The following is a 12790-nucleotide window of genomic DNA, read 5'->3' on the forward strand; positions in this document are numbered from 1 at the left end:
TGATTCTGTTGTTCAGAACGTGAAACTGGGATTATTTTCCTGTAAATTTCAGTGTAAAAGATCAACTGATCCTCATAAGAACGTTTTGATGTGAGGAGCAGCAGTTTGACCTTGTAAAAGAATTATAAAACTTTAATCCAGAGACACGCTGCAGGACTTTCCCTTCATTTCTATGATCTGAAGTGTTTCCTTCAGTCCTGCCCCGCACCTCTTCATCACTGAGTTCAGGTGTTTCCTTCAGCCCCGTCACCACAGGTGTGTAACCTCCAGCAGCAGCCCTGCAGTCTGCCTTTACCAACATCAGTGACAGAACATCTGGTTCTAAAGCAGGTCAGCTGGAAGTGGGATTATTGCAAAGTGGAAGCGTTTAGGAACCACAGCGACTCGGCCACCAGGGGGCGGCACCACGTAAAGTCACAGAGCGGGGTCGCCGAGCGCTGAGGCTCATAGTGCGTAAAAGTGTCCGACGCTCTGCCGCTTCAGTACCTGCAGAGCTCCAAACCTCCTCTGGCATCAACATCAGCACAGAAACTGAGCCGGGAGCTTCATGGCCGAGCGGCCGCACGCCAGCCTCACATCACCGAGCACGACGCCGAGCGGCGGACGGAGCGGCGTAAAGCTCGCCGCCGCCGGACTCTGGAGCGGCGGAAACGTGTTCTGTGGAGCGACCAATCAGGCTCCTCTATGTGGCGGTCTGATGGACGAGTCTGGGTTTGGGGAACGCCAGGAGAACGTTCCCTGCCTGAGCGCATTGTGCCGACTGTGCAGTTTGCTGGAGGAGGGGTCACGCTGTGGGCTGGTGTTTCTGGGCTCGGCCTCGGCCCCTCAGCTCCACTGAAGGGAAATCTGAACGCTTCAGCTCACCGAGACAAGCTGCCTGTCTCTCTCTCTGACCTGACTGTCTCACCAAGGCAAATACTCTTCTGGATGAACGGGCAGAAACTCCAACATCTGGCAGAAAGCCTCCCAGAAGAGTGGAAGCTGTTCTGCTGCAAAGGACCAACTCCATATTGATGCCTCTGGGTTTAGGATGGAGCTCAGAGAAGCTCCTGCAGGTGGAGCAGGACTTTAGTCCAGATTCCTCCTCATCTAGTTTCCATCTGCTGCTCCATGTGAGTGTAACACCTCCTCCAGGTTTGGTTCTGCTGCAACATGAAGGCAGGAGACGCAGAGCAGAAAACACACTTTGATCTCTGTTTTCTGCTGCGTTGCGGCTGAAAGTGAAAACCCAAAAAATGACAGTAAAATACTAAAACTCATTTGGAAATCTGAAGAACATTCAGTGAAGTGAAACTGCAAAGATTCAAACGATTTAAAGGTCCGATCAGCTCGTCTGCCGTCCGTCGTCATGGTTACGTCTCAGTTCAAAACGGACAGAGCTGAATTCAACAGATCTCAGAATCAGAATCAGAATCATAAATACTTGATTCAAAGGAAACTGGGTCAGTTGCAGTTGCTCAGATTCCCAAGAGGAAAAATAACTTAACCGCATCAGAACTGAATATGTGCATTAATTCTCAAAAATATTACAACAATAACTACAGAAATAAGAAACGGAGCAGCGAGTTACACTGTGAGATTATTCCAAACAAACTCCCTGTTTCTCATCCTGTTCAGGACACGCCCACTCCGCTCTCAACCCCACCCTGTCTCACCCTCTGTCTGTCTGCCTCTCTGTCTCACCCTCTGTCTGTCTGCCTGTCTGTCTGTTTGACTTAAATTTGTTGTTTTCTCTCCAGTCTGTCTCTCTCTCTTATCAGCAGAAATGTTCCAGCATACCAGCTCTCTCTCCCTCTCTCTCCTCTCCCTCTCTCTCCCCCTCTCTCCCTCTCTCTCTCTCTCTCTCGCGCACACACACACACACACAGTGTGTCTGGTGTGGAGAGAGAGAGGAGGTTAACAGGGAAAAGGTGCGGCAGGAAAATCACTGTTGCCTCCTGGTGGTAGAAAACACAAACTACACCTGAAAATTATTATTGTTGTCATTGTTGTTGTTGTTTATTTTTTTAATGGATGGTTGTAATTAAGTGTATCTATTCATTTATTTATTTCTAAGCAAAGTAAATTTTTCTTTATAACGATAATCACATGATTTGAATTCAGTTTGGTTGGTTGAGGCTGTATTGGCCGAGTCAGCGTTAATGTGCTACACAATAGAACAGAATAGAATAGAACTTGATTATGAAAGGTGATCAGAACAGAAAAAAATACTAAAAATGGAAAAAGCAAACTTTCTCATAAAATATTAAAGGTGGGCTCAAGTCACAAACTCTAAACGATAATAATTAATAATAATAATAATAATAATAATAATAATAAATAATAATAATCAGTAGATCACAATATCCAGTATCACAATAACCAGTCTACCCAGTGTGTGTCAGACCAGTCTAACCAGTGTGTATGCGTGCGTGTGTGTGCGTGCGTGCGTGTGTGTGTGTGTGTGTGTGTGTGTGTGTGTCAGACCAGTACAAGGCGGCGGTGTGCCACCGGGACGTGAGCAGCAGGAACGTGCTGGTGCGGGCCGACCTGTCCTGCGTCCTCGCCGACTTCGGGCTGTCCATGAAGCTGACAGGGAGCCGCCTCGCCCGCCCCGGAGACGACGACAGCATGGCCATATCTGAGGTCACATGACACACACACACACACACACACACACACACACACACACACACTCTCTCTCTCTCTCTCTCTCTCCCCCTGCCTGTCTCTCTCTCTGCCCTGCCTGTCGTGTCTCTCTCTCTCTCTCTGCCCCGCCTGTCCTGTCTCTCTCTACTGTCACTGTCAAATAGAACAGAAATGACAAAAAAATAGTCTTTAAAAAAATAATGAATAACTAAATATTATGTAAAAAAGCACAATCACCCACAAAATAAAAAATATAATTAATTTATTATAAAATAATTTATTTATTATATATAGTTAATCTATTTATTTATTTGTGTATTTATTTATTTATTATTTGGGATTTTTGTTCGACTCGACTCTGGCCATTTCAATCATGTGTGTGTGTGTGTGTGTGTGTGTGTGTGTGTGTGTGTGTGTGTGTGTGTGTGTGTGCATTATATATATGTTTGTCTCTCTCTCTGACCTGTCTCTCTCTTTCTCTGACCTGTCTCTCTCTCTGACCTGACTGTCTCTCTGGGTGACTTACCTGTCGCTCTCTCTGACCTGTCGCTCTCTCTGACCTGCCTGTCTCTCTCTGACCTGTCTCTCTCTCTGACCTGCCTGTCTCTCTCTCTGATCTGCCTCTCTCTCTCTCTCTCTGACCTGTCGCTCTCTCTGACCTGCCTGTCTCTCTCTCTGAGCTGTCTCTCTCTCTGACCTGTCTGTCTGCAGGTGGGCACGGTGCGCTACATGGCCCCGGAGGTGCTGGGCGGGGCCGTGAACCTGCGGGACTGTGAGTCGGCGCTGAAGCAGGTGGACATGTACGCCGTGGGTCTGATCTACTGGGAGACCTTCATGAGGTGCAGCGACCTGTTCCCAGGTGAGACGCACACTGCACATGCTCCGGGGGCGTGGCCTGGGGCGTCAATGATGGGCGTGGCCTGAGCTTAAGGGGGCGGTGTCTGATCATAAGGTAATATGTTGTTCTCAGCTGGGGACAAACCCCACAGCAATATTTAATTGGGAAGTTCAGTGACTTGGTGTGATAGGCCACACCCACTGCCACGCCCACTTTTGGCCAAGGGGTGTGAAAAGTGACGCAGTTCTGCCTCAGCCAATGACCAGCCCCACGAACACACACCAAGTCGTAGCCCCGCCCCCTCTGATGTTATAAACACAACATTCAGAGTATGTTCCTCATTCTGTCGCCATCCTAGGAAAAAAATGACCCCCAGCACCCACCTGTCCAACAGGACATCCTGCTTTAATATTTAAATAAAGTACCAGTTACACACACACACACACACACACACACACACGCACACAGTGAGAATAAGATGGTCCCATCGTCCATCAGCAGACTGAACAAACCACTGAAGCGTGACGTGTGTGTGTGTGTGTGTGTGTGTGTGTGTGTGTGTGTGTCCAGGCGAGGCGGTACCTGACTACCAGCTGGCGTTCCAGGCGGAGACGGGGAACCACCCGAGCTTTGAGGAGATGCAGATCCTCGTGGCCCGAGAGAAGCAGCGGCCTCGCTTCCCCGACGCCTGGAAGGAGAACAGCCTGGTACCTTCATCTGTCAATCAATCAATCAGTCAATCAATCAATATTATTGTCATCACACATCCATTATAACCACATGGGACATAATCCAAGGATAATCCAGATGAAAAAGGTTGCACTTTGTCATGATATGGACCCCTAAACTGATCAGTCTATCAATAATCAATGACTATGTGTGTGTGTGTGTGTGTGTGTGTGTGTGTGTGTGTGTGTGTGCAGGCCGTGCGCTCTCTGAAGGAGACGATGGAGGACTGTTGGGATCAGGACGCCGAGGCTCGCCTCACGGCTCAGTGCGCCGAGGAGCGGCTGGCCGACCTCAGCCTGCTGAGCCCCGCCGCCGGCAGCACCGCCATCCACAACCAGAGGTACACACACACACACACACATACACACACACACACACACACACACACACAGGTCATTACTGACGGGCTGCATTTCTCTCAGGAACCTCTCCTCCGGCCGCTGGCCTCCTCCAGTTGGCTCCTCCTCCTTCATTGAGGACCTCCAGGTGGGCGGGGTCAAGAATCTGCAAGGAGACGGTCACCTGGCAACGGTTATCACGACAACGGCGACGGGCCGAGCTGGAGGAGCCACTGCTGTTGCTGAGAAGAACAGAAATTATGAACGACAACAGGCGCAGGTAGCAGTGTGTGTGTGTGTGTGTGTGTGTGTGTGTGTGTGTGTGTGTGTGTGTGTGAGCTATAATTGTCAATCAATTATCAATTAATTATCAGATTAATTGATTATGAAATTAAATTTCAGTGAACATTCATTATTTAGAGGAGTAGGGACTGACTGTAGGAGGGAATAGGATTGTAGTGTGTGTGTGTGTGTGTGTGTGTGTTCAGGTCATTCTCTCACTCTCTCTCTCTCTCTGTTCAGAGTCAGGCTCGCTCGTCCTCGTCAGACGGCAGTGTGAGTGTGTCAGCTAGCTCGCCCGGCACCGTGCTCAGCACCGTCTCTGAGTCTGAACACACAGGTGTGTCATGCACACACACACACACACACACACACACACACAGACACACAGTCATACTGACAGTGTATGTAACCAGACAGCTGTAATGTTCCCTCCTGTCCTGCAGGTGGCGCTGTGCTCAGTGTCCCGGTCTGCCTGCAGCTGACAGAGGAGGACCTGGAGGCCACCAAGCTCGACCCCAAAGAGGTTTTTATTTTTATTTTTATTTTTCTGTTGGTATGAATCATTAAGGGACTCTGATTGGCCCGGTCCATCTCACACACTGCTGATTGGACGCTGCTGACATTGAGGAGATTTTGGGGGATGATGCTCATTATTCCTCTGTTCCAGTGGTTTTTAAACTGCACAACAACACTCTGTCTGTGTGTTTTCAGGTTGATAAAAACCTGCGAGAAAGTTCCGATGAAAACCTGATGGAGCATTCCCAGAAACAGTTCAGCTCCGATCCCCAAAACCCCAACCTGCTGTTCCACCTGAGGCCGCCAAGCACCGAGGTACCGCTAACTCTCTGAGCTAATGCTAACCACCATACTTCCCAACTCTCCCGATTCATGCGGGAGACTCCTGATTTTTAACCCTATCTCCCGCAATGCTCCCAGTCAGTAATTTCTCCTGCTAATCTCCCAATTTTACAGTGAAGGAAACAAGTCAGATTGTGGGGGGTATCTGTCGCAGCATCTGGCGACCCTGGCCTGCCTGCGGCCGCTGACGTGACTCAGTCACTTGCTGGAGGCAATGATACGCCAAGTAGCGCTGATACTGCCGGAAAATAAAAGAAGAAGAAGAAAGAAAGACACTCAATCGCTGACGGGGTTTCTGTCTTCCGCTCAGTTCAGCGTTCAGACAGACGAGATGGATAGAGAATTATTATTATTATTATTATTATTATTATTATTATTAATTTGATGTGCAATAAATACTGCATACTAAATGTATTGCAGTGTAACCGCCTTATTATTTAGCCTTCTGGTACTCATTTCAACAATTAAAACTGTTCATTTTTTCATTGTCCTTAATGGTAAACAGAACAATTTATTGAATATCTAAGAAACAGCATTTTCAGAACAAGTTTCCTTCATCAATTTTAAAATACAAGGCCAGAAATTACGACAATTATACGCACACCTGGCAAAGGAACCTTGTTCCTTGGGCCGAAACACAGATGAAAAAAATCTCCCTATTTTTCACAACCCAATGTTGGGTTGACCTACTGCTAACAACTGACGTATGGTTAACAACTGAGCTACCGCTAACTTCTGAGCTAATGCTAACTTACTAAACTAACTGAGCTGGAAAACCTGGAAAATATATAGACTGTTTTTCTAGCTATGGAAAACACTTGGAAAGTTCAAAATTGCCACAGTGCCATGTCAATATCAGTGAGTTGGGATTACAGCTGAGATTACACCGCACTTTGCACTTGAATATCCAGGCATCATGCTCTGCCATGCTGCAGGAACGTGTGGATGGAAGTCCAAACAGGCCGTGCTTTGATCAACATGCTATTGTTGACATGTTTGCAGGGTGTTAGCATGTTGTTAACATGTTAGTTGTATTACACGTAAACATGCTATATAATGCACCATACGTGTTCATGTGTAATTTGAGTCGTCAGTTTCATGTCATTTTGAACTGCTTGGCCAACTTGTCCAATTTAAATCATTCACTGATGACCTTCTGGGAGAGACACCTAACAGGAATACTAATTATTGAATATTTCCTTTAACAAAATCCTGGAAAAAGATTTCCTTAAAAGAATGGGAACTCTGTAAATATTTTGCTATTATTGAACCTCTGCTATTAACTTACAGCCTCACCTCAGTGAGTCCGTGACTTGCAACAAGTCAGTTTATACAGAAGAGCCCGCTAACAGTCACAGCTCTTCACACTGGCAGCTAACCTTCCTGCTGGGTTGATTTGAATCAGAATGGCCATTCTACTCTCGTTCTATTTCTATGGTCAAAACTAACTACAAAATCATCACACTCAAACAAAACAGTCCCATAAAACCAAAAGTGCCAAAGCAGTTCAGTAGTTCTTTAGCAATAGTCTCATACGCCGACAGGTCCTTCACTAAGTAGTCCCTGAACTATCAAATAGTCCTCTAGTAAGAACTGTCCCACCCTGTCACCTGTGTTCTCTCTCCAGGTGAACGGCTCTGTTGCAGCTCAGACTGAGCAGGGAGGGGCAGGAGGGGCAGAACCCCCTGCCCTTGCCACCATCCACCCCCCACCTCCTCTCCCCAAACAGCAGAACCTGCCCCAGAGGCCCACCAGCCTCCACCTGCAGCCCAAAATCAAGGAGAGCGCCTCGGCTGCCTCGCGGCTCAAGTTTGGAAAGCTCAAGTCCAACAACCGACAGGTAGACGAGCTGACTTCTGCGTTTTACATTTAAAGTATAATTATTATCATAATGTTAGTTAATCTCTCTGCCACTGCTAATCCAAATGTTTTCTAGGTGGAAACAGGTGTTGCTAAGATGAACACGGTAACAGTTGCTGTGGCAGAGCCCCACCTGGTAACCACAGTGACCAACAACACCGGGACAACAGGCGGCATCGCGGTCGGAAACAGCGTCCCGGTGACTGTGATCGCCAACGGTTACAGCGCTGGGGTTCCCACCCTGGTGACCAACGGCATGATGGGAGGAGGCCGGACCAACCTGGCCGGGCCGCAGGTGGAGGAGGAGGAGAAGATGGAGGGAGGCATGAGTGGAGGAGAGGACAGCCGCCTGAACCTCCTCAATTCTAGTCCTGACGAACACGAACCACTGCTGAGCCGCGAGCAGCCTCCTGCCGAGAGGGACCACCTCCCTCACCACCACCACCACCATCATCATCATCAGTCGAGGGCAGGGAGCATCCTGTCTGGACGTGGCTCAAACTCCAACAACAACAACAACAGGCTGACACAGGGGTCAGAGGTCAGCATCCACATGTCAACAGTGGTGACAGGTGAGAGGCTGACAGGGTCGCAGGTTGGAGGAGGGCGGGACATCAGCTGTCCAAAACCCCTCCAGGCTCTGCCCTCGGCAGCTCAGCAGGTCAGGGAGGAGGGACTGCCTACTGATGGTCCAGTTTCCAGCAACACCCCAATAGTACAGATCCCGCCCACTGCCCAGGTCAAAGGTTACCGCTCTGAACCAGATGCACACAATCAGTTGGCCCCTGGACCTGCCACAGTGTTGCCCCCTGCACCTGTCCCAGTGTCAGTCCCTGTTCCTACCTTTGTGTCGGCCCCTGCACCTGTCCCGGTGTCGGCCCCTGCACCTGTCCCGGTGTCGGCCCCTGCACCTGTCCCGGTGTCGGCCCCTGCACCTGTCCCGGTGTCGGCCCCTACACTGAGCAGCGCCCCAGAGGCGCAGGTCCTCCACTCTGTGGTGATGCTTTCTGCAGCGTCTGAGATGGGTTCTGACACCAGCCCAGATCAACCAGCAGCTCCTCCTCTGGAAGCCACAGAGGCCCCAGAGGCCCCAGCAGCCCCAGAGGCCCCAGCGGCCCCAGAGGCCCCAGCGGCCCCAGCGGCCCCAGAGGCCCCAGCGGCCCCAGAGGCCCCAGCGGCCCCAGAGGCCCCAGAGGCCCCAGCAGTCCCAGAGGCCTCAGTGCCTGGAGGTGCGCTGGAGCCCCAAATGCGACAGAACAAACCCAGGCGTCCGGAGCGGCCTTGCTCCTTGGACCTGTCCTCCTCCTGCACCTCCTCAGGTGAGTTTATACATGCAGAAAAATAAAGATATTGTGATATAATAATGGAACAATAAGAAGGTACAACATTACAGAACCCAAACCACAGCAGCATCACAGACGGGTGACAGTAACGCTCGATGCTCAGCACTAAATCCCCCCAACAGACAGACTACATCAGTTACAGTTCTGAGTCTAACCCAGGAGCAAACTGACGGACCGGCTCCCAGGTGGAAACGGGTCCTAGTTCCTAGTTCCTCGACGCGGGGAACCAGGAACTCTGTCTCACTCTTTCATTTTGATCATTTGTTCTTTTCTCCTTTCTCTCCTTCCGTCTTTCTTTGAAACATTCTGAGGCAAACTTAAAGCCTCACTGATGAAATTCCTTAAAGCTCTGTGTGTGTGTGTGTGTGTGTGTGTGTGTGTGTGTGTGTGTGTGTGTGTGTGTGTGCGAGTGTGCGTGTGTGTGTCTGTGAGGAAGGAAATTCCACATCCAGATAAAAATCATTCTGAAACATCGGAATCCAGTTGGAGACAGAAGATAAGGACAGGACTGAGACTGACAGGAGACGAGCGTGTGTCTGTGTGTGTGTATGTGTGTGTGTCTTGGTAAGTGTGTGTGTGTGTGTGTGTGTGTGTGTGTGTGTGTGTTTGTGTGCGTGTGTGTCTTGGTAGGTGTGTGTGGGTGTGTGTTTCCTTGGACTGAAAAAACAAAACAGGGCGGGCCCAGTTTTCTGGAACTTGTTTACACACACACACACACGCACGCACGCACGCACACACACACACCTCGGGCCTCTGTGGTTTGTTTAGTCTGCTGATGGAAGATGGAATCAGCATGTTCTCCCTATATGTCCGTGTGTATGTGTGTGCGTGAGTGTGTGTGTGTGTGTGTGTTATTTATTATTTATGGTTTATTTGATAGGGACAGTGTTTGTAGTGAATGCTAATTTGCTAATTTGCTAATCTGACTACAGAAAATTGGAAACAAAACAAACAAAAAACAAAAACAAGAAAACTTGACATGAGTTCAGGATTGTTGTTGAATGGATCAGGATTTCGGCCATGCTAATCTTCACTAGCTTAGTGCTACAGGCGTTGCTAGGCAACATGGAGGGAAGGTAAACAGGGCTCATTTACCAACACTGCGATGAGGCAGAGTTTGTTGAAAACCAGCAAAGTTTTCCTCTAAATATCAACAAGGGTTCAGCAGAAAATCAATAAGACATAAGTTGTAATTAACCTGCTGGCGTTCTGCTGTTTGATAACCCTGCTGGGTTATTATGAAACCCACCAGAGTTCTGGGCACTTAGTCAAGGTCAGGGATCTGGTTGGCTGAGGGTTCATGTCAGGTCTGTTTTAGCCAATGCACACCAGGTCAACAAATTTAAAGACCAATCACAGCGCTGGTGGGCGTGTCTTGCACAGAACTCCAGTGGGATCCATAATACGTCTTTAATGCTGTTGGAATGTAATTTATGCCTCATTGATATTCGACTGAACTCTTGTTGATATTTAACTGACAGATCAACTGAGGTTCTGTTGATCATCTGTAGGGGAACAAAATGAATATTTTTATTATGACATGAATCAACCAAACTGATAACGTTCTCCACCCAGCAGCAGGAGCATCGAGTGTTCCACATGTTCCACCCGAGGAAATCACTTATCAAAGGATTCTAGAAAGACAAATGTCTCAGGAATACGATACAAATATTATAGGAATACTATTGGAATGTAACAGCATCAAATGTGATTTACAACTGAACTCTTGCAGTCCCTGTGATATATAATATGATATAATATGATATAATATATAATTACTGACTATTACTTGCTTTGTCTCCTCTCCTTGACTCCTCTCTCCTCAGCTGACGTCTCTCTGTCAGAAGACTCTCGCAGCCTCTCAGGAGAGAAGATCAAACGTCGCGTCAAGACACCATATGCCCTGAAAAAATGGCGTCCGGCTACATGGGTTGTTTCCATGGATACCAGCCTTGACATCGACTTGGACACCAACAGCGGCAGCGGCGGTCACACCCACTTCTCCTCCAATCACCAAAAGCCAGGAAGTGTCAGCATCCCCAAAATCAACCAGTCAAAATCCAGCATGGCAGTGTTCCTGGTCGGGGGCGGAGCCACAGCGACCATGACCTCTGACCCCCGTGGGGTCACCTGCCTCTGAGGTGTCTTGTTCTGAGCAGGTTCATCTGCCCCGCCTTCATCTTTCGACGCAGCGGGGCTTGAACCTACAACCTGACACACACCACAGCATAACACACACCACAGCAACACACACTGTCTGACGGAGTGTAACACACACTGCAACATAACACACACTGCAGCGTAACACACATTGCAATGTAACACACACTGCAACGTAACACACACTGTCTGATGGAGCGTAACACACACACTACAGCGTAACACACACCACAGCATAACACACACTGCAGCATAACACACACTGTCTGGCGGAACATAATACACACAGCGCAGTGTAACACACACTTTCCTGACTAAAGGCGAGGTTTGAGGTTTGAGGTTTGAGGTTTGAGGTTCGCTATCAGATCTGGTTGTTTCCAGTTTGATGTCTCATGAACTGGTGTTGCTGGTCACCGTCACCCCATGACCTTTGACCTTTGACCTTTGACCTGGCCCTGACATGTTTGACTTTCGGCTGCCACTCCTCTGGTGACTAGTGGGTGTGGCTAGGAACCGGCGGGCCTGTCTAAATCAATAAGGGCGTGGTTGTGATCGTATGTCTGTGGTCAAATCGTAGTGGGCGTGGTCATGAGCTGGTGGGTGCGGCCCACAGAACTGGCATTGAGTTGAATTGGCATCGGCCTGTGGTTCATGGCAGGTCTAAGTATCTCTGGGTGGTTCCTGTTGCCACGGCAACAGCTGTACCCATACAGTGATGTCACTGCGTCGGCAGAAGAGTTTGTTCATGTTGGTGACGGCCTGATGCAGGTGAACAGAAAACACTTCCTGATGCTGATGATGACATCATGACTGCAGGTGAACGTGCTGCTGCAGTTCAGTAACACCTCCTCGATCAGATGGTTTATGTTTTCTCAAAATCACCAGTGAAGATTCATTTTCATGGTTGCTTTGTGGCAATGCAGCTGTAGAATCTCCTTTATCAGGGGTCTTCAACCTTCTTCATGTCCTGGACCCCGAGGCTGAGCCCATGAGGCACCGGACCCCAACAGGAACTGACTCTGATATGAAAAACACTTTGGACTGTGGTCACGATGGAAGTTAATTCAAAGTGGTGAGATTGAAACATAATGTTAAAATAGTCACTCCTACATATTTTTGGGTTGTAGTGATGTCTTGTGAATTAAGCTTCATTTTGCTGAGGACCTTCTGGAAGACCCTCAAGGACCGCTTTAGATCCCTGGACCCCACTTTGAAAACTGCTGCCCTGCCAGTTCTACTGAAGTCCATTTAATGATGTGAGCAGAGGGAGCGGCTTGCTTTAATAATCAGAATTTGATTAAAATTAATTATAAGATACAAAGTGTTACAGAGGAAACTTCAGCTCTGAAGTCTTAAACTGTCAGCCAATCACATCGCTCACACGCTCTTTGAGAAAGCTGACAAGCTGTGGTGAGGGGCGGGGCATATCGCAGCATCAGCATGTGGTTGGCCACGAACAGTCAGTGATACCCAATAGCAGAACAGTAGCCAGTTAGCTATCTTGCTAGTCAGCCAATTAGCTGAGAACGTTAACATCAACGCTATCTTGCCAAGTTTCTCGTAAGTTGACATTTTATCCTGCCTGCTCCAACTCAGTAAAATCACCTGTGATTGGATCGACTGATTGTAGGTGAACCAATCAGCTGTCAGCTTTCTGGGTCATGTGACTCTTCTGGTCTTGGATTTTTCTTCAGATTTGTTTTTGTATCTTTGTACTATTTGTTAGAAGAGTTTTTTGCTTTAAAACCTGAACC

The 12790-nt window shown here is 48.4% G+C and overlaps 1 protein-coding gene across 1 annotated transcript in view; it reads left to right on the forward strand.

The window, feature by feature from the left end:
* The window catches only part of LOC115379687 (bone morphogenetic protein receptor type-2-like), a 29516-nt gene extending 18394 nt beyond the window's left edge, over positions 1 to 11122 (forward strand). Inside the window, exons 9-19 of the mRNA XM_030080508.1 lie at positions 2465 to 2625; positions 3340 to 3487; positions 4037 to 4173; positions 4390 to 4535; positions 4618 to 4813; positions 5056 to 5152; positions 5259 to 5338; positions 5527 to 5646; positions 7301 to 7513; positions 7610 to 8852; positions 10703 to 11122. Of these exons, the coding sequence (XP_029936368.1) occupies positions 2465 to 2625; positions 3340 to 3487; positions 4037 to 4173; positions 4390 to 4535; positions 4618 to 4813; positions 5056 to 5152; positions 5259 to 5338; positions 5527 to 5646; positions 7301 to 7513; positions 7610 to 8852; positions 10703 to 11016 (2855 nt within the window). The 3' untranslated portion in view covers positions 11017 to 11122. The remainder of the gene's footprint in view (positions 1 to 2464; positions 2626 to 3339; positions 3488 to 4036; positions 4174 to 4389; positions 4536 to 4617; positions 4814 to 5055; positions 5153 to 5258; positions 5339 to 5526; positions 5647 to 7300; positions 7514 to 7609; positions 8853 to 10702) is intronic.
* Positions 11123 to 12790: the final 1668 nt, after the last annotated feature.

Source organism: Myripristis murdjan, chromosome 21 (assembly GCF_902150065.1).
Source record: "Myripristis murdjan chromosome 21, fMyrMur1.1, whole genome shotgun sequence".
Lineage (NCBI taxonomy): Eukaryota > Metazoa > Chordata > Actinopteri > Holocentriformes > Holocentridae > Myripristis > Myripristis murdjan.